Source organism: Telmatherina bonti (genome assembly GCF_933228915.1).
Source record: "Telmatherina bonti genome assembly, chromosome: 12".
NCBI lineage: Eukaryota > Metazoa > Chordata > Actinopteri > Atheriniformes > Telmatherinidae > Telmatherina > Telmatherina bonti.
This window is the reverse complement of record NC_136610.1, coordinates 804,785-830,635: the sequence shown is the minus strand read 5'-3', so window position 1 is coordinate 830,635 and position 25,851 is coordinate 804,785. Positions and strand designations below refer to the sequence as shown.

General features: G+C 45.1%; 1 protein-coding gene across 2 annotated transcripts in view; it reads right to left on the bottom strand.

Moving 5' to 3' along the window:
• Positions 1 to 418: 418 nt before the first annotated feature.
• The window catches only part of fbxo38 (F-box protein 38), a 48,175-nt gene continuing 22,742 nt past the window's right edge, over positions 419 to 25,851 (bottom strand). The window contains exons 11-21 of one of the 2 annotated variants that reach the window (XM_079250244.1): positions 25,157 to 25,346; positions 16,903 to 17,094; positions 16,656 to 16,811; positions 15,952 to 16,587; positions 14,969 to 15,069; positions 14,605 to 14,707; positions 11,774 to 11,940; positions 2,232 to 2,377; positions 1,900 to 2,003; positions 1,023 to 1,136; positions 419 to 952 (exon numbers count right to left, since the gene is read on the bottom strand). In XM_079250244.1, coding sequence (XP_079106370.1) covers positions 774 to 952; positions 1,023 to 1,136; positions 1,900 to 2,003; positions 2,232 to 2,377; positions 11,774 to 11,940; positions 14,605 to 14,707; positions 14,969 to 15,069; positions 15,952 to 16,587; positions 16,656 to 16,811; positions 16,903 to 17,094; positions 25,157 to 25,346 — 2,088 coding nt within the window. In that variant the 3' untranslated portion in view covers positions 419 to 773. The remainder of the gene's footprint in view (positions 953 to 1,022; positions 1,137 to 1,899; positions 2,004 to 2,231; positions 2,378 to 11,773; positions 11,941 to 14,604; positions 14,708 to 14,968; positions 15,070 to 15,951; positions 16,588 to 16,655; positions 16,812 to 16,902; positions 17,095 to 25,156; positions 25,347 to 25,851) is intronic. The other variant, XM_079250245.1, reaches the window with a different exon arrangement.

The following is a 25,851-nucleotide window of genomic DNA, read 5'->3' as shown; positions in this document are numbered from 1 at the left end:
TGAACAAAACCGGGATTCTGGATTTGACGTTAGGTGTGAACGAAACCAGGATTCTGGATTTGACGTTAAGTGTGAACGAAAACCAGGATTCTGGATCTGACGTTAGGTGTGAATGAAACCAGGATTCAGGATCCCACACATTTGCCACAGTTTCCACTCAGTTTGGACACCACAACCGGTAAGCGATGAGCGCCACTTTCAGGCCCGGTTCTGAACCTGGACAGGTTTTCGCTCCATGTCTGTGATGGATCCAGCATTAGAAAGAAAATCTACACACAGCTTAGTTTTCCGTATTTTACTTCTTTCTTCCAAACAAACACAGACTTCAGAATCTTGTGACATCTGCAAACTTCAAACTGAGGAAATCCGACGTTTCTGTTCATCTTTTCCAACACAGACCCGTCAGAACCTTGGAGGACCGCAGGTTCTTCATCAGAAGAGCAAACAGCAAGTGAGGAAAACTTAACTGACATGATTTGTTGTGTTCCATAACAGCAAACTGAAACAGGTCTGGTGGACATGGGCGGTCCTCCTGAGCAGAACAGGGTTCTGGAAGAGTCCGACTGTGCTGGTTTCTTCTCCGAAATGTTCCTGTCTGACGGAATGGAAGCGGATCAGGAGGAAACATGGATCTGGAAGCAGGAAAACCAGTTCGAACTGGCGCAGGTCTGCTTCTCTGTCCACTAGAAGCCCTGTTGAGCTCTGAGAGTCAGACGGGACCTGGACTGGAAGAGTGGGCAGAGCCTGAAGTGACGGGACTGCCCGCAGCATGTCTATATGTAGTCGTCGTCCACAGGTTCTCCTGGGGTATCGCAGTGATGGAGGAAGAGGACCACCACTCTCTGGAACACGCCTCGTCTGCTCTGTCGACACTCAGAGATCTCCTCGCCGATAGTCTCCATGCAGATGTCCGCCGACAACTGCCCTTTACGCCGCGGCGCGTAGATGGTGCCTACCAGAGAGAAGAACCAGGTTAACCAGGGTCACCTGTCACCAACACTGACTGCTGAATGGACACTCACTGCTTTCATCATCCTCGAAGTCACAGCGGGCATAGCTGTTCGGATCGGCTGCTCGCAGGGTTCTGAGCCACGGGAAGTCTGTGATCATGCTGTAGGGGGCGCCGTCCACCACACCTGAACAGAAACATCATTATTTTCAAGTTTAGTCGTATTTTATGTTTTTTGTTTGACATTTTCATCAAAGCTTTAAATGCACAACCCAAAACCACACCCGGCGAATCCACAACGATAAAAACGGACTACAACCCAAAACCACACCTGGCGAATCCACAACGATAAAAACGGACTACAACCCAAAACCACACCCGACGAATCCACAACGATAAAAACGGACTACAACCCAAAACCACACCCGGCGAATCCACAACGATAAAAACGGACTACAACCCAAAACCACACCCGGCGAATCCAAGGTTAAAATGGACTACAACCCATGGGCATTCTGGGTATCTGCCCCCATTTACCATGCCTAATGGTAAGATCCAGGTCAGTGATTGGTCATATGGTGTGTCTGTCAAACTAAAGTAGTGCCTCTTGTTGGCAGCACAGCAGCTGCTGAGGATTCTCCAGACGAGTTGGCTCGTCTGCTCGTCTTGAAAGTTGCAGTATTCCTCTGCTGCCAAAGTGGCTGTAAGTTTTTGTTTCTGCCTGCTAACAGTCCCTTCTGGCTGCTTTTCCTTTCATAATCTGACACAGAAATGGTTCTGAAACGGTCCTCCAACCGAAACCAGCAACCAAACTGGCGTCCTGGTTTCTGACAGGGATGAATTAGAATTTATAGAAAGGAAGTCATCAGAGAAGAAAACATCACTTCTGGTTCCTGTACAGGGGAATGATCTTCTGGTTGTCAGGTGTGTGTGCTGAAGTGATTGTTTACCCTCCAGTGTGTAAATGTCTCGCCCCCAGGGGTATTTGGGATACTTCTTCACATCTTGTTCTGTTCTGGTGGCTTCTGGGAAAAACTCGTACTTGATCAACTCCCTGAGAGAGACAAACATGAAGAAGTCATTGAGTGGGACGGAGGTTCATGAATCCGTCAGCTTCGACAACAACAGGACACATCCGTCTCCACATCTGTCTTGAGGAAACAACTAACAAATACACCTCACAGTCGCGGGTCGGATCTCAAGATTCCCTTCACACCTGGGTTCCCCTGTTCTTTAGCTTCCCACCTGTACCTGCAACAGTTTCTGTTTACAAAAGACTTACTGGCTGATGTTAGCTATGGTGTCCATCCAGCTGCGGATTCGCACTTTGTTGCGTATGTTTGGAGGGTTGCTGAACTCATGTACAATTGCGATGTGATAGGGATATGGTCCCCGGAAGAGCTGATGTTCCAGAGCCACCGAGTCGATCTGAGGAGAGACGAGAGGAACACAGTGGACTTGATGACCAGAACCCAAGCTCTAGAGAGCAGGAGAGTCGCCATGACTTGAATTCCACAGTTAACCACAGTATTGAACACCACAATTATTTCATCTCATTTTATTTATGATGCACTTTTCATACAGAGGCAGCAGAAAGTGGTTTCCATCGTAAAAAAAACAGCTCTGTTTGCAAGTTAACAAGTATAAAATAACCTTTTAAACACACACACACACACACACAACCACAGGTCATAAAAATGAGAAGGTCCATGATCATGAAGACATTAACAAACATGTAATAAATAACCCTAACAAGAATCCAAAAAACACATGGGCACACGTGCAATGCCTTAAATACCTGCTGTACACTCCACAGATTCATGTAAATTAGTGTGGCTAACGTTAAATACAATCTACAGATTTATGTAAATTAGTGTGACTAACATTAAATACACTCTACAGGTTTATGTAAATTAGGAAAAGTATGGCTAACGTTAAATACACTCTACAGATTTATGTAAATTAGTGTGGTTAACGTTAAATACACTCTACAGATTTATGTAAATTAGTGTGGCTAACGTTAAATACACTACAGTTTTATGTAAATTAGTGTGGCTAACGTTAAATACACTACATATTTATGTAAATTAGTGTGGCTAACGTTAAATATACTATACAGATTTATGTAAATTAGTAACAGTATAGCTAACGTTAAATACACTCTACAGATTTATGTAAATTAGTGTGGTTAACGTTAAATACAATCTACAGATTTATGTAAATTAGTGTGGCTAATGTTAAATACACTCTACAGATTTATGTGAATTAGTGTGGCTAACGTTAAATACACTCCACAGGTTTATGTAAATTAATGTGGCTAACATTAAACACACTACAGATTTATGTAAATTAGTAACAGTATGGCTAACGTTAAATACACTCTACAAGTTTATGTAAATGAGTGAAAGTGTGGCTCGCGTTAAACACACTACAGATTTATGTAAATTAGTAAAAGTATGGCTAACGTTAAATACACTCTACAGATTTATGTAAATTAGTGTGGCTAACGTTATATACATTCTACAGGTTTATGTAAATTAATGTGTCTAACATTAAATACACTAAAATATAAAATAACCTTTTAAACACACACACACACACAACCACAGGTCATAAAAATGAGAAGGTCCATGATCATGAAGACATTAACAAACATGTAATAAATAACCCTAACAAGAATCCAAAAAACACATGGGCACACGTGCAATGCCTTAAATACCTGCTGTACACTCCACAGATTCATGTAAATTAGTGTGGCTAACGTTAAATACAATCTACAGATTTATGTAAATTAGTGTGACTAACATTAAATACACTCTACAGGTTTATGTAAATTAGGAAAAGTATGGCTAACGTTAAATACACTCTACAGATTTATGTAAATTAGTGTGGCTAACGTTAAATACACTACAGTTTTATGTAAATTAGTGTGGCTAACGTTAAATACACTACATATTTATGTAAATTAGTGTGGCTAACGTTAAATACACTCTACAGATTTATGTAAATTAGTGTGGTTAACGTTAAATACAATCTACAGATTTATGTAAATTAGTGTGGCTAATGTTAAATACACTCTACAGATTTATGTGAATTAGTGTGGCTAACGTTAAATACACTCCACAGGTTTATGTAAATTAATGTGGCTAACATTAAACACACTACAGATTTATGTAAATTAGTAACAGTATGGCTAACGTTAAATACACTCTACAAGTTTATGTAAATGAGTGAAAGTGTGGCTCGCGTTAAACACACTACAGATTTATGTAAATTAGTAAAAGTATGGCTAACGTTAAATACACTCTACAGATTTATGTAAATTAGTGTGGCTAACGTTATATACATTCTACAGGTTTATGTAAATTAGTGTGGCTAACGTTATATACATTCTACAGGTTTATGTAAATTAATGTGTCTAACGTTAAATACACTAAAATATAAAATAACCTTTTAAACACACACACACACACAACCACAGGTCATAAAAATGAGAAGGTCCATGATCATGAAGACATTAACAAACATGTAATAAATAACCCTAACAAGAATCCAAAAAACACATGGGCACACGTGCAATGCCTTAAATACCTGCTATACACTCCACAGATTTATCTAAATTAGTGTGGCTAACGTTAAATACACTCTACAGATTTATGTAAATTAGTGTGACTAACATTAAATACACTCTACAGGTTTATATAAATTAGTAAAAGTATGGCTAACGTTAAATACACTCTACAGATTTATGTGAATTAGTGTGGCTAATGTTCAATACACACTACAGGTTTATGTAAATTAGTATGGCTACCGTTAAATACACTTTACAGATTTATGTAAATTAGTGTGGCTAACGTTAAATACACTCTACAGATTTATGTAAATTAGTGTGGCTAACGTTAAATACACTACATATTTATGTAAATTAGTGTGGCTAACGTTAAATATACTACAGGTTTATGTAAATTAGTAAAAGTATGACTAACATTAAATACACTCTACAACTTTATGTAAATTAGTATGGCTAACATTAAATACACACTACAGATTTATGTAAAGTAGTGTGGCTAATGTTAAATGCACTAAAGGTTTATGTAAATTAGTAAAAGTATGGCTAACGTTAAATACACTCTACAGGTTTATGTAAATTAGTAAAAGTATGGCTAACATTAAATACACTACAGATTTATGTAACTTAGTATGGCTAATGTTCAATACACTCTACAGGTTTATGTAAATTAGTATGGCTAATGTTCAATACACGCTACAGGTTTATGTAAATTAGTGTGGCTAATGTTAAATTCACTACAGATTTATGTAAATTAGTAAAAGTATGACTAACATTAAATACACTCTACAACTTTATGTAAATTAGTATGGCTAACATTAAATACACACTACAGATTTATGTAAAGTAGTGTGGCTAATGTTAAATGCACTAAAGGTTTATGTAAATTAGTAAAAGTATGGCTAACGTTAAATACACTCTACAGATTTATGTAAATTAGTGTGGCTAAAGTTAAATACACTACAGGTTTATGTAAATTAGTAAAAGTATGACTAACATTAAATACACTCTACAACTTTATGTAAATTAGTATGGCTAACATTAAATACACACTACAGATTTATGTAAAGTAGTGTGGCTAATGTTAAATGCACTAAAGGTTTATGTAAATTAGTAAAAGTATGGCTAACGTTAAATACACTCTACAGGTTTATGTAAATTAGTAAAAGTATGGCTAACATTAAATACACTACAGATTTATGTAACTTAGTATGGCTAATGTTCAATACACTCTACAGGTTTATGTAAATTAGTATGGCTAATGTTCAATACACGCTACAGGTTTATGTAAATTAGTGTGGCTAACGTTAAATTCACTACAGATTTATGTAAATTAGTGTGGCTAACGGGAAATACACTACAGATTTATGTAAATTAGTAAAAGTATGGCTCACGTTAAATACACTCTACAGATTTATGTAAATTAGTGTGGCTAATGTTCAATACAATCTACAGGTTTATGTAAATTAGTATAGCTAACGTTAAATACACTACATACGGTTGTCTAGGTTAAAAAACAAACCTTTTGTTCAGAGAGAGGTGTCTATCATACAAATCATAATGGCATATTAATATCTCTGTGATGGCAAAAGAGTAAAGTTGGTGAAGTTTGGTGATTGCAAAAATAAAATTGAAGCAGCTTCATTCTTTTTGTCCCAAAATATAAAAATATGTAACATGGAAATAATCCAGCTTTGGCTGTAAGGTGGACTCGTTGGTGGACACCAGCAGTGAGGGATGCCGTCAAGCTGAAGAAGGAGTCCTATCGAACCTTCTTGGCCTGTGGGACTCTGGAGGCAGCTGATGGGTACCGACAGGCTAAGCGGGATGCGGCTTCGGTTGTCGCCAAGGCAAAAACTCGTGCATGGGAGGAGTTCGGCGAAGCCATGGAGAAAGACTTCCGGACGGCTTCAAGGCGATTCTGGTCCACCATCCGGCGGCTCAGGAGGGGGAAACAGTGCTCCTTCAACACTGTGTACAGTGGAGATGGGGAGCTGCTGACCTCAACTCAGGACGTTGTGGGTCGGTGGAGGGAATACTTTGAAGACCTCCTCAATCCTACCAACACGTCTTCCCATGAGGGAGCAGAGCTGGTGGACTCAGGGGTGAACTCTCCTATCTCTGGGGCTGAAGTCGCTGAGGTGGTCAAAAAGCTCCTTGGCGGCAAGGCCCCGGGGGTGGATGAGATCCGCCCGTAGTTCCTTAAGGCTCTGGATGCTGTGGGGCTGTCCTGGCTGACACGCCTCTGCAGCATCGCGTGGACAGAGGCAGTGCCTCTGGACTGGCAGACTGAATTCCAGCCACCCTGCGGAGGAAACTCATTTCAGCTGCCTGTATACGAGATCTCCTTCTTTCGGTCACGACCCACAGCTCATGACCATAGGTGAGGGTAGGAACGTAGATCGACTGGTAAATCGAGAGCTTCGCCTTCTGGCTCAGCTCCTTCTTCACCACGACAGACCGGCGCAGAGTCCACATTACTGCAGACGCCGCACCGATCCCTCTGTCACTCACGCTCCATCCTTCCCTCACTCGTGAACAAGACCCCGAGATATTTAAACTCCTCCACTCGAGGCAGGACCTGACTCCCGACCTGGAGAGGGCAATCCACCCTATTCCGGCTGAGGACCATGGTCTCAGATTTGGAGGTGCTGATTCTCATCCCAGCCGCTTCACACTCGGCCGCGAATCGCTCAAGTGAGAGCTGGAGATCACGACCAGACGAAGCCAACAGGACCACGTCATCTGCAAAAAGCAGGGACCCAATCCTGAGGCCACCAAGTCGGATCCCCTCAACACCTCGGCTGCACCTAGAAATTCTGTCCATATAAGTTATGAACGGAATCGGTGATAAAGGGCAGCCTTGGCGGAGTCCAACCCTCACTGGAAACGAATCCGACTTACTACCGGCAATGCGGACCAAGCTCTGACACCTGTCGTACAGGGACCGGACAGCTCGTACAAGGGGGTCCGGTACCCCATACTCCCGGAGTACCCCCCACAGGATTCCCCGGGGGACACCGTCGAATGCCTTCTCCAGGTCCACAAAGCACATGTAGACTGGTTGGGCAAACTCCCATGTCCCCTCCAGGACCCCAAAGAGGGTATAGAGCTGGTCCACTGTTCCGCGACCAGGACGAAAACCACACTGCTCCTCCTTATTCCGGGATTCGACTATCCGGCGGACCCTCCTCTCCAGGACCCCTGAATAGACCTTACCAGGGAGGCTGGGGAGTGTGATTCCCCTGTAATTGGAACACACCCTCCGGTCCTCCTTCTTAAAAAGGGGGACCACCACCCCAGTCTGCCAGTCCAGAGGCACTGTCGTCGAAGTCCACACGATACTGCAGAGGTGTGTCAGCCAGGACAGCCCCACAGCATCCAGAGCCTTAAGGAACTCCGGGTGGATCTCATCCACCCCCGGGGCCTTGCCACCAAGGAGCTTTTTAACCACCTCAGCGACTTCAGCCCCAGAGATAGGACAGTCCACCCCTGAGTCCCCCAGCTCTGCTTCCTCATCGGAAGACGTGTTGGTAGGATTGAGGAGGTCTTCAAAGTATTCCCTCCACCGACCCACAACGTCCCGAGTTGAGGTCAGCAGCTCCCCACCTCCACTGTACACAGTGTTGATGGAGCACTGCTTCCCCCTCCTGAGCCGCCGGATGGTGGACCAGAATCTCCTCGAAGCCGTCTGGAATGCTTTCTCCATGGCTTCACCGAACGTAGACAGCCGAAGCCGCATGCCGCTTAGCCTGTCGGTACCCGTCAGCTGCCTTCGGAGTCCCACAGGCCAAGAAGGCCCGATAGGACTCCTTCTTCAGCTTGACGGCATCCCTCACTGCTGGTGTCCACCAACGAGTCCTGGGATTACCGCCACGACAGGCACCAACGACCTTACAGCCACAGCTCCGGCTGGCCGCCTCAGCAATAGAGGCCCATTCGGACTCAATGTCCCCCGTCTCACTCGGGACATGGTTGAAGCTCTGCTGAAAGTGAAAGTTGAAGCTCGCTCTGACGGGGGACTCAGCCAGACGTTCCCAGCAGACCCTCACAACACGTTTGGGCCTGCCAGATCTGACCAGCCTCCTCCCCCACCATCTGAGTCAACTCACCACCAGGTGGTGATCAGTTGAAGCTCCGCCCCCCTCTTCACCAGAGTGTCCAAGGCATGTGGCCGCAGGTCCGACGATACGACTACAAAATCCATCATAGAACTGCAGCCCAGAGAGTCCTGATGCCAGGTGTACATATGGACACTCTTATGTTGGAACATGGTGTTCGTTATGGACAATCCATGACGAGCACAGAAGTCCAATAACAAGACACCATTTGGGTTCAGAGGGGGGGGGACCATACCTCCCAATCACTCCCCTCCAGGTCTCACTGTCACTGCCCACGTGAGCATTGAAGTCCCCCAGCAGAACAATGGAGTCCCCAGAAGGAGCACCCTCCAGCACTCCCTCCAAGGACTCCAGAAAGGGTGGGTACTCTGAACTGCTGTTCGGTGCATAAGCACAGACAACAGTCAGGACCCGTCCCCCCACCCGGAGGCGGAGGGAAACTACCCTTTGATCCACCGGGGTAAACCCCAACGTGCAGGCACCACGCTGGGGGCTGATGAGAATACCGACACCTGCTCGGCGCCACCCCCCCATGAGCAACTCCAGAGTGGAAGAAGGTCCAGCCCCTCTCGAGGGTTCTGGTTCCAGAGCCCAAGCCATGCGTCGAGGTGAGTCCAACTATATCTAGCCGGAACCGCTCAACCTCGCGCACAAGCTCAGGCTCCTTCCCCACCAGAGAGGTGACGTTCCACGTCCCTAGAGCTAGCTTCTGCAGCCGGGGATCGGACCGCCAGGGTCCCCGCCCCTTGCTGCCGCCCAGCTCACACTGCACCCGACCCCTACGGCTCCTCCCGCAGATGGTGAGCCCACGGGAGGTGGGGCCCATTTAACCCTTTCAGGCTGAGCCCGACCGGGCCCCATGGGCGAAGGGCCGGCCACCAGACGCTCGCTCTCGTACCCCACCTCCAGGCCTTTTAGATTTTTGAGTCTAAAGACAACTGCTCTTCCTCCTGAGCTACAGCCGCCCTGGATAAGAGCTGTAGATGGTGAACCAGGGATGGTAGCGACTTCACTTTTTTAAAAGATAAATTGCCAGTGAGAGAGTACATTAGGGCTGCACGATTCTGGATGAAACGAGAATCAGGATTTTTTTTGCTTAGAATTGAGATCACGATTCTCTCAGGATATCTTTCCAATACAAATATTTATTACACATATTACCGGCATATCAACTTTGCAACAGCTGACACTGAACATAAAAACAATAAATGTCTCTGATGTCTTCTCTTTGAATAATTTTGATAGGAATATTTTTAACAATATATTTTCTGTGCATAAGGTGATGACAGGTCAGTATGGTTCTTACAATATAAACAACAGGAGGGTTGGACATGAAGCTAGAAACTTCACAGTCCTTTGGTTAAATTTAATATTCTGACGTTTAACATTAGAGAACAAAGTGATTTATGCAATGTGGATCTAAAGGGATTCAGAATCTACTTTTTTAAAGTGATAGCCTATTTCAATGGTACAATAAAAACTTTAAAAAAAACAAACAAAAGAACTGAGTTTATTCATAATATTATACATATTTAGGGTGGTTTTGACTCATCTTTTGTTTCTCCCACATTATTCCTCTCTCCTACAACGTCCATCACATTACAGCATATGGCCAGTTTAAACTGGACATTAACAATCTAAATGGACCAAACAGAGACAACAGATATTAGTTTATATCCCACTCTGTAAACCAGGCTGGGATCAGCTGTGGATTTGCATGTGCACTCTTCATTGTGACCGTGCACGTGGACTTGTGCAGGTGTCCTCTCTGCTCCTCTGACCGGCTGGGAGTGCTTTATGATGGGGAGAGGCTCCCACCGCTCGTTCCTGACAGTCACTGCTAAACAAGATGTGCTTTCAAGTCAGTCGCCAAAACACCAGAAACATCTCCAGTAACGTCTCCAGTAACACCAGTAACGTCTCCAGTAACACCAGTAACGTCTCCAGTAACACCAGTAACGTCTCCAGTAACTCCAGTAACACCAGTAACGTCTCCAGTAACTCCAGTAGCGTCTCCAGTAACTCCAGTAACGTCTCCAGTAACTCCAGTAAGAGTCGCTAGATTTGTCACTGGTCGCTTTTAACAAAAAAAAGTCGCCTTGGGGGTTTGGAAAGTCGCCAGATTTAGCCAGAAAGTTGCCAAGTTTTTTCCTACCAGTTGGCATCTGCGTCACGTGGCGTAAGGATCCGCCGTTGTTGTTTGTTGAGGGAGAAAGAGGGAGCGCTTGTTTTGATGCAGGTGATGTCCCAGTTGGAAATACGGTACATTCGTGGTCTTTTTTTTTTTTTTAAATCCTCGTCATTTGAAAATGAGATCGTATGAATCGAGATCGGGATATTTTAACAGTTAATTGTGCAACTCTAGAGTGCCTGCTTTTTAATATGAAGTTGGTGCATTGTTTTCTGATGAGCCTTTTGTTTGTTTTGTTTTTAAGTAAACTTATATTTGTTAAGAAGATCAGGCAAACGACAACGCTATGAGACAGATGAACTAACTTTCTCCAGAGGGAATGTGACGGAACCACAGGGAATCAATCCTTTGGAGACTAGAAAAGGCAGTACAATAATCATAAGCTTCCTTGTCTCAGGGTGAGAGCGTTTCGTGAGATGTTGCTCTGCCGGCTTAGCCAGGATTTTTGTGCACCAGCTTAGGACATGCATGGGATCTTCGTATATCTGACATAGATTATTCCTTGTTTGGCTTCGGGTCTCCGACCGTCCCGTGATGACTGTGATTCTCCATCTCCTGAGGGGTACGCCTGTCCTACGAATGTGGTTTACCTTCCTAAGTGGTACGTGTTGTCTGGCTCGTCTCATTCCCCATCTTGCACAATTAGCACAGTTTGTATTATTCTGTTCTTATTTTCTGTTCAATAAACTTTTCACTTCAGAACCAGACTCCTCGTCATTGGCAGACTTTTTTTCCACAACAGAGGCCATAACTAGTAAACCTGATGACGATGAGTCATTGAAGAGGTTAGAGTGCTGGTGCCACTGAACTCCAGCAGGTCCAGTTGCTGTAGAAATGTGGCCCACAACAGTTCTGCTAACCTAAATGCCAGAGAGTCCTGCTGCTGCATGTTCAGCATGAATGTAACCATGAAGGAAGCAAAGCGGACAAGACGGGAAAGTCACCTGGTGCATTGGACGCATGTAGATAATGCGGTTTCTCTCAGGAGGCATTCTCAGAATCTGATCCAGAACCTGAACCATGTCCAGCTTCTTACACTGAGCGTAGTCAAACCGGTTCACAATGGGGGCCCGGTCTATTCGCAGCTGCTTCAGCACCCGACACCTGGTGGCTGCAGACAGAAGGACAGGAAGTCATTAGGATGGACAGGATACAAGCAAATCCCTTCTGATTTGCTCTTCAATTATGATTAATTGTCATAAATTGCCTAAGTGAGAGTTACAGGATAGCACCTCAGAGGTCAGTGACAGGTTACACACTTCTGAAATGTTCTCTCAGACCATATTTGCCCTTCACATACAGCACACTTGTGTCAGAACATACAGGAAATGTGTTTTTTCTGGACCATATTTGGTGGAAATTCCCAGGATGGACTTGGCATCCTCAAACCCAACTGACATGGTCCAACTCAGATATGAGACATGTTTGGGTCGGGTCCAGGCTAACTTAACCCCTTACGGCTTGGCTTGGCAAGTGTTGTGTGGGTCAGAAGTGGACCAGATGCCAGTTCCCAGCAGGCTCAGATTATGGCTAGTATTTTATGGGCTAGCTGTGGTCTAAATACAGGTGACTTTCCTTCTGGAAACGTCACGCAGTTAAAACTGTTCTGTTTGGGATGAAACTCCCACACAGACAGTTTATCAGGTAAAAATGATAGATTAAACATCTTTTATCCATTTTCTGAACTGCCGGGTTCAATTAAGGGTTGGGGGAAAGCTGGAGTCTATCCCAGCAATCATTGGGCAAGAGGCAGGTCCACCTGGACAGGTGACCAGTCCATCACATGGCCATTAAACATCATTCAGGTGGACATTTACTCAGTGCAGGCAGGCCGCGCTCCCCTGGTTGGTTCTGTGATTCAGGACGCTGAACACAGCTGGAACTTGGATACTGGATGATACCTGCTTTACGCAGCACTCTGCCCGACACATGAATAAAGCCCCCAAGTAGTAAAACACCTGACAGGGAGGTGGTCGGCTGTTTCAGTCTATTATACAAGGTAAAAAAAAAAATCTTAATATTAAGTTCTGCTTAAAATAAACTTTCACATTTATTTACTCTTCCCTTCTGATTGTAATAAAGACATGAAGCACATTGGATATAAGAAGGAAAAGAGATGGAAGGATGGGATGCAATAATTACGTAAAACGGCTCTATTATGCTATTTGGAGTTTTCTGAGCTTTCTACGGTGTTGAATACTCATCACACAGGCGAGCAGCAACACTCGCCGATTGGTTATCTCCACCACATACTTCACGTTCACAGGAAGAAAGCCACGCCCACCTTCACTGCTCTGTGTAAGAGAACGGTGGAGGCTTTCAGCGCCAACACATTACACAACAAATGCTTCTTTGGCTGTGAGGGAAAGCTGCATTTCTTCACAACAACCAGACAGCAATGCATGGAGCTTGTTTTTGGGAGCCGCCACCACATTGAAACATGGTTTTTATTTGTGACCGGCACTTCACTGCAGACTGCTGGGTAAACAGGGTCCAGCATGACGTGGGTTTGATTCCAGGCTTCTGCTGAAAGGAGGGTCTGTTCCTACAATCAAGGACCGCGTTTCCCATTCAGAGACACAAGCTGGAAGTAAAACCCAACCGACCAGGATAAAACATTCCCGGTGATACGCTACGAGAATCAACAGATGTAGACGGTACTGTGCTACACCTATTAACAGCAACATTTACTCTTATAAAAGGCGAGTGAAAAAGGGTGAACAATATTTTTTCAGACTCTAGCTGGAAAGCGAGTATTTACCAGATACGTCCTGCTGCATTTGTTGCTGCAGGTTGCTCCGATATTCACGCTGATTTTCGGGGTCCTATCCGGGATCAAACATGTTCGGCTGGGTGTTTGTTCTCAACATGGTTTCCAGAGTAACTACTTTGGTTTGTTTAGCATTTCTGCCTACTATGAAGAAAACAGTCCAAACAGCAATACTAGCAGCTGACCAATCAGACGCAGCCAGCAGCAGGGGAAGGTGGGGCTTAGGGCGGAGCATTCTCCTTGTGCTTATTTCTGGCAGATCTGAGAGGATCAATATACAAGAAATAAAGGGGATTGTGAAAAATGATTGATTATTTCACGCCCTTCTGACCTTGCGTATTAAAATAAATTGGACTGAAATGTGCGTCATAGAGCCACCTTAATGTGTTAACATGCAGGTCGGTTCGGTCGTCCTAACGGGTTCTGGTGGGTAAAACTGGACCAGTGCAGGACTCTGGTCTGGTTTTCTGAACATATGCTGCTTGCTTTGTTTTTTCTACAAAACAATGATCTGCATCACTTCTTTCTTCTTCTTCAGGCTATGTTGCGTTTTGACATCACTTTCTGATTGGTCGCTGGATAGTCCGTCTGCAAGCTGACCCCGCCTCCCGGCTGTCAAAAGGAAGAAGTCTGCGTCTTTGATCAGCATCAGGGAGAGGCAAATGTACCAGACTATCCCTGGAAGTGGACCACGATCCATTTAAAGAGAACCAGGGTCCAGTTAAAGAGAACCAACACCTCAGTGTTGGCCGGCTGGTGGCATGTGGTCCACATGTGGCCCACAACATACTTGTGATTAAAGAAGCCAGACGTGCCAAAAGTAGCTGGATTTGGACCAAATGTGTCTGCAACCTGAATAGCCTGGAAATGGACCAAATTATAAACGCAAAAGATGCAGAAGACAAATGCAGGGCACCACATCATCTTTAGAACAGAGCATAAATGGACCTTTACAGGCCAAGGTCTGCTGGTTAGGGTTGGAAGCTAGTGACTGCGGCTGGTTACCGTGGATAAACATCATCTTGGGACAGTCTTTGAGGACCAGGTCAGTGATTCCACAGTTGGTCAATGTGATGCCCACCAGGTTTTTGCTCTTCAGGGTCAAAATCTGTGCAATCAAAAGCATCCATGAAGAGACTTAATGGAGAAGTAGTAAATACACCACCACATTCAGCAAAACAAACAGCACTTGCCAGGATTAAAACCAGTGTAATCTCAGAATAAACTAACTAATCTGCATAACTCCTCTTAATCCTCAAATCAAACCTTTTTGCTTCGGATTCGACGGATCAGCAGTTTGGTGGACTTCATGAAGTCAGGAGTTTTCTGAGTGGATGAATCAGTGATGTTCATTGAGGTTTGTGTTTACCTGTACGTGGTCATCTTCTGTGACCGGGTCTGAGGTGCTGGTTGATTTGTCGCTCATCCGTTTCCTTCTAACTGCTACTCGAGGCCTGGCTCTTGAAAGATCTACAGGAAATAATCACATCTTATGCATGATGTTCATGTTTAACCTGAGGTAAGCCAGGTCTGAACCAATGAAGTGGTAGAAGGTGGTCTTGTGGGAAATTGTAATGTTTGTGGTCCTGTGTCTGGTCTAATCCCTCCCAGAGTCAGGACCCATGGGGAGGCATCCGTTCAGCATGACGGCCCCCACCTGCCAGAGGACTGCAGGGCTGCAGAAAACATTCATGTTTTTGGAGTAAAACTCCCTTTTTAACTTGTTTACCGGGTATTTATAGGCTTCGTGTGGATATTTCATCATTTTCTCCAACCTGCTTCATTTCATTCTATTTTAATGTGAGTTCTACTTTAGAATTGATATTTTATCAAGTTTTGTTCCTCAGAGGGAGCCCTCGGCGCCGACCGTCATGGCGGCCATGGCGGCAAGGGCGCCTTTCTCGTTGACGGTCTTCTAACTCTGGGATCCCCAATCCTGGTCCTCGAGGACCGGTATCCTGCAGGTTTTCCAAGTGTCCCTGCTGCAAAACACCTGATTCAAATCAATGTGTATTTAGCAGACATGTGCAGAGCTGGTCTGAGTCAGGTGTGTTGCAGCAGGAACATTTGGAAAACTTGCAGGACACCGGTCCTCGAGGACCAGGGTTGGGGATCCCTGTTCTAACTGGTGCCCGTGTTGCTGTGGCCTGGTGGACTGCTGGAGCAGACGGGTCCAGTGGAAGGGCTCCTTACCGGGCTCCTCTGTGGTACTTGGAGTATGCGTGATGATAAAGACGGGTGTTGCGTGTGCGCTCAAAACGTGGCTTTTAAATCAGTACTTGACTGGTCATGTACCAGTCAGTAGATGTCTGCATGAATCTACAGGTCCCTTAGGGGACGGTCCATCCTTACCGGTCTCAGGTACCAGAGGCACCAAAGAGGTGCGGGTGCAGGATCGGGTTAAGGGTCTCCTGGGAACAAAGTCCTGACTGATCCGACTCTGCTGTGAACCTAACCCAGTAACGTAGGCAGTTCCAGCCGGGCTGGGTTGTTCCTGCAGCGCTGGACCGTGGTCCACACCAAGGTTCCTCGACTCCAAACCGTCCACACCAGCAGGCCTCAGGCCGGACCCCCCAGTCTGAGTCTCAGACCGTGGACTAGTCCGGACAAACCCGGAGGCTCCGTCTGTGGTTGCTCTGTGGGAGTTTCCCTCCATCACCCTTCCACATCTGCCCACAACTGCAGCAGGTCCTTCCCTGCTCAGAGATCCAGTAACTGGCCTCACTCCGGTCCTTAGTGCAGAGCTGCTGGATGGAGCCGACCCCCCATCAGGCATTGGCCTCACTGTGGCCTCTGCAGAGTCAGGGTTGGGTTCCTGACTGAAAGCCCCTCTGCTGGTGTCCGTAGCGGCCTTAATGTCCGCTTTGATCTGCTCACTGGTCACCTGGCAGCTCTTCTCACAGCTGCTGCGACACACCTGAGGCTTCGCCTGCTCCAACGGTGAGCCACATCCCAGCACGTTTCGCCGGAGAGGAGTCTTCCCTTTACCTGAAAACCAGACGTCAGGTCACATCTTTCCACCAGCACTGGGAGGTGTGAACTGGGAGGCCTCAAACCTTTTGTACAGGAAGCGGTTTGCTGCAGACAGGAAGCAGGCATGAGCCTCGAAGCAAGGCCTTCCTCTTCCTCACTGTCAGAGTCTGAAACCACTGGCGGGGGCTTTTGAGCAGCAGAACCAGCTGGTCGGCACTGCTGGCTGAGGCCACTGGGACCTGGAGGTGGCAGAACAAACATCAGGGATGGATTTCTGCATTGGAAAACGGCTTTTCCCATCATCGTCAGGTATTACAGAAGGTCTAAAACCTGCTTGTTCCTCATCCGGAAGGCCAGATGTTCCAGCTGGATGACTGGATTCTGCCACATCCAATTCTTCCTCCATTCCCACCTCCCCTTCTCCAAGGTCCAACTGAGGATCTTCCTCCATGTTCTCATTAGGATAGGCGACCTTCTCTTCCTCCTCTTCGTCTTCTTCCACCCCGTTTATCTCCACTCGTTCTGTAAGAGTTTAAACAAACATGATGTGTCCCACACGCACACCGAACAACACGACCGCAACACGGCAGAGATGCTTCATTTCTACACAAACAAAAGAAGCCAACATCATGCTTCATGAAAATCAGCTTTTTCTGATACAAATTAGACTTCTGAGAAGAACTTGTGCGAAACAAGCAAAGATCATTGATGACAAAACAGGAATAGAAAGATAAAACGTGATTGGAGGACATTTAGATGCAAGTGAAACAGTGCTGCTGTCTGCTGAAAGCTAATAATTCAATAGTAAACTAGGTTTACAAAGTAAAATGCAAGTAATGTGGTTCCTGAAACAAAAACACCTTGATAAGGTCCCTACCTGGTCCGGCCCAGTGAGGATGTCAGTGTGGAACCTGGACTACGACACCTTTCACGTTGATGACTAAAGTAAAAAGTTCCAGGTCTACATATCAGCACACGGAAAAACAAACAAGCTGAATCTAAATAACTTGGCACTGAGACATCAGTAGAAAAAAGGTTTGACTTTTACGTTGGGAACATGTGTCTCCCTAAGCACACGGAGAACATTTCCCATCAGGAACCGAGCTGCCGGCAGGACGACTGCATCGTCCACCGTGTCTTACAGGTGATGGAGCCGGAAGCCGACGAAACGTACGACAGACACAGAAACCTCCGCGTGGGAGAAACGTGTTGGCGACCCGATTAAACGCTGCTGTTAAATGCCGATAAAACGCTGCGGTTAAACGCCAATAAAACGCTGTTAAACGGCAATAAAATGCTGCTGTTAAACGCCGATAAAACGCTGCTGTTAAACGCCGATAAAACGCTGCTGTTAAACGCCGATAAAACGCTGCTGTTAAACGCCGATAAAACGCTGCTGTTAAACGCCGATAAAACGCTGCTGTTAAACGCCGATAAAACGCTGCTGTTAAACGCCGATAAAACGCTGCTGTTAAACGCCGATAAAACGCTGCTGTTAAATGCCGATAAAACGCTGCGGTTAAACGCCAATAAAACGCTGTTAAACGGCGATAAAACGCTGCTGTTGAACGCCGATAAAACGCTGCTGTTGAACGCCGATAAAACGCTGCTGTTACACGCCGATAAAACGTTGCTGTTACACGCCGATAAAACGCTGCTGTTAAACGCCGATAAAACGCTGCTGTTAAACGCCGATAAAACGCTGCTGTTAAACGCCGATAAAACGCTGCTGTTAAACGCCGATAAAACGCTGCTGTTACACGCCGATAAAACGCTGCTGTTACACGCCGATAAAACGCTGCTGTTAAACGCCGATAAAACGCTTTTCAACGTCGATAAAACGCTGATAAACGTCGATAAAACGCTGTTAAACGTCAATAAAACCCTGTTAAACGCCAATAAAACGCTGTTAAACGCCAATAAAACGCTGCGGTTAAACGGTGATAAAACGCTGCTGTTAAACGCCGATAAAACGCTGTTAAACGGCAATAAAACGCTGCTGTTAAAAGGCGATAAAACGCTGCTGATAAACGCCGATAAAATGCTGCGGATAAACTCAGATAAAACACTGCTGTTAAACGCCAATAAAACGCTGCGGTTAAACGCAAATAAAACGCTTTTAAACGCCAATAAAAAGCTGTTAATCGCCGATAAAACGCTGTTAAACACCAATAAAACGCTGCAGTTAAACGCTGATAAAACGCTGCTGATGAACGTCGATGAAACGCCGTGAAACACCGGGAGTCACTGATGGTGAAACCAGAAACGTATGCTATACTGCTATTCTGTCAAAACACTGTTACGCCGTTATCAAGGGTCAAATGACACGTTCGACCCACCACAACGTCATTTATGACACGTTCTACCCACCACAACGTCATTTATGGCACGTTCTACCACCACGTCATTTATGACACGCTCTGCCCACCATGACATGTTCGACCCACCACAACGTCATTTATGACACGTTCTACCCACCACAACGTCATTTATGACACGTTCAACCCACCATGACACGTTCTACCCACCGTGATGTCATTTATCACAAGTTCTACACACCACGTCATTTATGACACGTTCTACCCAACAACCTCATGACACGTTATACCCAAAACGTCATTTATGACACGTTCTACCCACCACAACGTCATTTATGACACGTTCTACCCACCAGGTCATTTATGACACGTTCTACCCACCAGGTCATTTATGACACGTTCTACCCAACACAACCTCATGACACGTTATACCCAAAACGTCATTTATGACACGTTATACCCACCACAACGTCATTTATGACACGTTCTACCCACCAGGTCATTTATGACACGTTCTACCCACCAGGTCATTTATGACACGTTCTACCCACCAGGTCATTTATGACACGTTCTACCCAACACAACCTCATGACACGTTATACCCAAAACGTCATTTATGACACGTTATACCCACCACAACGTCATTTATGACACGTTCTACCCAACACAAGGTCACGACACGTTATACCCACCACGTAATTTATGACACGTTCGACCCGTCATGACATGTTCTACGCACCGTGATGTCATTTATCACAAGTTCTACACACCACAACATCATTAATGAAATGGTCTGCCCAACGCGATGTCATTAATCACACGTTCAACCAACCACGTCATTCATTAAACGTTCTACCCACCACGTCATTTATGACACGTTCTACCCACCACAATGTCATTGATGACACGTTCTACCCAACACAACGTCTTTTATTACACGTTCTACCCACCACGTCATTTATCACACGTTCAACCCACCACGACACGTTCTACCCACCACGTCATTTATGAAACGTTCTACCCACCGTGATGTTATTTATGACACGTTCTACCCACCAGGATGATTTATGACCCGTTCTACCCACCGTGATGTTATTTATGACACGTTCTACCCACCAGAATGATTTATGACCCGTTCTACCCACCGTGATGTTATTTATGACACGTTCTACCCACCAGAATGATTTATGACCCGTTCTACCCACCGTGATGTTATTTATGACACGTTCTACCCACCAGAATGATTTATGACCCGTTCTACCCACCGTGATGTTATTTATGACACGTTCTACCCACCAGAATGATTTATGACCCGTTCTACCCACCGTGATGTTATTTATGACACGTTCTACCCACCACAACGTCATGACACGTTATACCCACCACAACGTCATTTATAAAATATTCTACCCACCGTGATGTAATTTATGACACGTTATACCCACCACAATGTCATTTATGACACGTTCTACCCATGTCATTTAACACACGTTCAACCTACCACGACACGTTCTACCCTTCAACACATCATTTATGACACGTTCTACCCACCACGTCATTTATGACACGTTCTACCCACCATGACACGTTCGACCCACCGTGATGTCATTTATGACACGTTCTGCCCACCATGACACGTTCGACCCACCAAAACGTCGTTTATGACACGCTCTACCCACCACGTCATTTATCATACGTTCAACCCACCATGACACGTTCTACCCACCAACACGTCATTTATGACACGTTATACCCACGACAACGTCATTTATGACACGTTCTACCCACGACAACGTCATGAAACGTTATACCCACCACGACGTCATTTATGAAACGTTCTACCCACCGTGATCTCATTTATGACACGTTCTACCCACCACGTCATTTATAACACGTTCTACCCACCACAACGTCATTTATGACACGTTCTACCCACCACAACGTCATTTATGACACATTCTACCCACCACAACGTCATTTATGACACGTTCTATCCACCAAAACGTCATTTATGACACGTTATACCCACCACAACGTCGTTTATAACACGTTATACCCACCACAACGTCCTTTATAACACGTTCTGCCCACCATGACAAGTTCTACCCACCACAACGTCATTTATGACACATTCTACCGAACACAACGTCATTTATGACACGTTCTACCCGCCACAACGTCATTTACGACACGTTCTACCCACCACAACGTCATTTATGACACGTTCTACCCACCACAACGTCATTTATGACACATTCTGCCCACCATGACACGTTCTACCCACCACAATGTCATTTATGAAACGTTCTACCCACCACAACGTCATTTATGAAACGTTCTACCCACTGTGATGTCATTTATGACACGTTCTACCGAACATAACGTCATTTATGACACGTTCTACCCACCACAACGTCATTTATGACACGTTCTATCCACCAAAACGTCATTTATGACACGTTCTACCCACCACAATGTCATTTATGAAACGTTCTACCCACCACAACGTCATTTATGAAACGTTCTACCCACTGTGATGTCATTTATGACACGTTCTACCGAACATAACGTCATTTATGACACGTTCTACCCACCACAACGTCCTTTATAACATGTTCTGCCCACCATGACAAGTTCTACCCACTACAACGTCATTTATCACATGTTCTACCCACCGTGATGTCATTTATGACATGTTCTACCCACCAGGATGATTTATGACCCGTTCTACCCACCGTGATGTCATTTATGACATGTTCCACCCACCACGTCATTTATCACACGTTCAACCCACCACAACGTCATTTATGAAACGTTCTACCCACCGTGGTGTCATTTATGACACATTCTACCCACCACCACGTCATTTATGACACGTTCTACCCACCGTGATGTCATTTATGACACGTTCTACCCACCGTGATGTCATTTATGATACGTTCTACCCAACACGTCATTTATGACACGTTCTACCCACCACCACGTCATTTATGACACGTTCTACCCACCACAACGTCATTTATGACACGTTCTATCCACCACGTCATTTATGACACGTTATACCCACCACAACGTCATTTATGACACATTCTGCCCACCATGACACGTTCTACCCACTACAACGTTGTTTATGACATGTTATACCCACCACAACGTCCTTTATCACACGTTCAGCCTACCACGACACGTTCTACCCACTACAACATCATTTATCACATGTTCTACCCACCAAAACGTCATTTATGACAAGTTCTACCCACCGTGATGTCATTTATGACATGTTTTACCCACCACAACGTCATTTATCACACGTTCAACCCACCACAACGTCATTTATGAAACGTTCTACCCACCGTGGTGTCATTTATGACACATTCTACCCACCATGATGTTATTTATGACACGTTCTACCCACCAGGATGTCATTTATGACACGTTCTACCCACCAGGATGTCATTTATGACACGTTCTACCCACCCCAAAGTCATTTATGACACGTTTTACCCACCACAACGTCATTTATGACACATTCTGCCCACCATGACACGTTCTACCCACTACAACGTTGTTTATGACATGTTCTACCCACCATGTCATTTATCACACGTTCAACCTACCATGACACGTTCTACCCATCAACACATCATTTATGACACATTCTACCCACCGTGATGTCATTTATGACACGTTCTACCCAACACAACATCATTTATGACAAGTTCTACCCAGCGTGATGTCATTGATGACACGTTCTGCCCACCATGACACGTTCGACCCACCAACACGTCATGACACGTTATACCCACCACAACGTCATTTATGAAATGTTCTACCCACCGTGATGTAATTTATGACACGTTCTACCCACTACAATGTCATTTATGACACATTTTACCTACCACAACGTCGTTTATGACACGTTATACCCACCACAACGTCATTTATGACACGTTATACCCACCACGTCATTTATGACACGTTCTGCCCACCATGACACGTTCTACCCACCGTGATGTCATTTATGACACGTTCTACCCACCACGTCATTTATGACACGTTCTACCCACCACAACGTCATTTATGACACGTTCTACCCACCACGTCATTTATGACACGTTATACCCACCACAACGTCGTTTATAACACGTTATACCCACCACAACGTCCTTTATAACACGTTCTGCCCACCACAACGTCCTTTATAACACGTTCTGCCCACCATGACACGTTCTACCCACTACAACGTCATTTATCACATGTTCTACCCACCGTGATGTCATTTATGACATGTTCTACCCACCAGGATGATTTATGACCCGTTCTACCCACCGTGATGTTATTTATGACATGTTCTACCCACCACAACGTCATTTATCACAGGTTCAACCCACCACAACGTCATTTATCACAGGTTCAACCCACCACAACGTCATTTATGAAACGTTCTACCCACCGTGGTGTCATTTATGACACATTCTACCCACCACCACGTCATTTATGACACGTTCTACCCACCGTGATGTCATTTATGACACGTTCTACCCACCGTGATGTCATTTATGATACGTTCTACCCAACACGTCATTTATGACACGTTCTACCCACCACAACGTCATTTATGACACGTTATACCCACCACAACGTCATTTATGACACATTCTGCCCACCACAACGTCATTTATGACACATTCTGCCCACCATGACACGTTCTACCCACTACAACGTTGTTTATGACATGTTCTACCCACCACGTCATTTATCACACGTTCAGTCTACCACGACACGTTCTACCCATCAACACATCATTTATGACACGTTCTACCCACCAAAACGTCATTTATGACACGTTCTACCCACCACGTCATTTATGACACGTTCTACCCACCACAACGTCGTTTATAACACGTTATACCCACCACAACGTCCTTTATAACACGTTCAACCCACCACAACGTCATTTATGAAACGTTCTACCCACCGTGGTGTCATTTATGACACATTCTACCCACCACCACGTCATTTATAACACGTTCTACCCACCGTGATGTCATTTATGACATGTTCTACCCACCACAACGTCATTTATCACACGTTCAACCCACCACAACGTCATTTATGAAACGTTCTACCCACCATGATGTTATTTATGACACGTTCTACCCACCAGGATGATTTATGACCCATTCTACCCTCCGTGATGTTATTTATGACATGTTCTACCCACTACAATGTCATTTATGACACATTCTACCTACCACAACGTCGTTTATGACACGTTATACCCACCACAACGTCATTTATGACACGTTATACCCACCACGTCATTTATGACACGTTCTACCCACCAGGATGATTTACGAACCGTTGTACCCACCATGATGATATTCATAACACTTTCTACCCACCAGGATGATTTATGACACGTTCTACCCACCGTGATTTTATTTATGACACGTTCTACCCACAGTCATGTTATTTATGACACGTTCTACCCACCACGTCATTTATGACACGTTCTACCCAACACATCATTTATCACACGTTCTACCCACCACAACGTCATTTATCACACGTTATACCCACCACGTCATTTATGACACGTTCTACCCACCACAACGTCATTTATGACACGTTCCACCCACCACAACGTCATTTATGACACGTTATACCCACCACAACGTCATTTATGACACGTTCTGCCCACCATGACACGTTCTACCCACTACAACGTCGTTTATGACATGTTCTACCGACCACGTAATTTATCAAACGTTCAACCTACCACGACACGTTCTACCCACCACCACATTATTTATGACATGTTCTACCCACCGTGATGTCATTTATGACACGTTTTACCAACCGTGATGTTATTTATGACACGTTCTACCCACCATGATGTCATTTATGACACGTTTTACCAACCGTGATGTTATTTATGACACGTTCTACCCACCATGATGTTATTTATCACACGTTCTACCCACCATGATGTTATTTATGACACGTTCTACCCAACACAACCTCATTTATGACACGTTCTACCCACCACAACGTCATTTATGACACGTTCTACCCACTGTGATGTTATTTATGACACGTTCTACCCACCGTGATGTTATTTATGACATGTTCTACCCACCGTGATGTCATTTATGACACGTTCTACCTCCCACAACACATTATTTAAGACTTGTTAAATACCATGATTTCGTATGACATTTTCTTCAACATACTATGACATCTCGTTTATAATGTGTACTTACCATTATGTTGCTGCGGCCTCTGGTTGTTGTTGTTGACGTTGTTGACGTTGACAGGTTGAGGAGCAGCAGCCATGTTGGCCTCATGAGGGTGATGATGGTGATTGTTGTCATTGTTGGAGTTCTGGTTGCTGACTAGAGCAGAAGACACACCGATACCTGTTCCTGCGCTGAGGCCAACCCTAGCACAGCCCTAACACATAAACAGATCAATATCTCAGTCAGTCACAATAATAGATACAACATCAAAGTTGTGTTTCCGCAAATGTGAGGGCTTAACTTAAGTCTGGGTGAGGTGGAAAAACAGCTGGACTCAAGACCATTCAGCAACGATGACAGTCCCCTTCTGACCAGAAAAACAGTCCCACATCCAGTTCAAATAAAACCAGTCCCAGTTCAAATAAAACCAACCCCAGTTCAGATAACCCAGTTCAGATAGTCCAGTCACAGTGAGACCACCCAGTCCCAGTGAGATAACCCAGTCCCAGTGAGAAATCCTGGTCCTAGTGACACCATGCAGTCCCAGTGAGACCAACCAGTCCCAGTGAGACATCCCAGTCCCAGTGAGACATCCCAGTCCTAGTGACACCATGCAGTCCCAGTGAGACCACCCAGTCCCAGTGAGACATCCCAGTCCCAGTGAGATAACCTAGTCCCAGTGAGACCTCCCAGTCCCAGTGAGACCTCCCAGTCCCAGT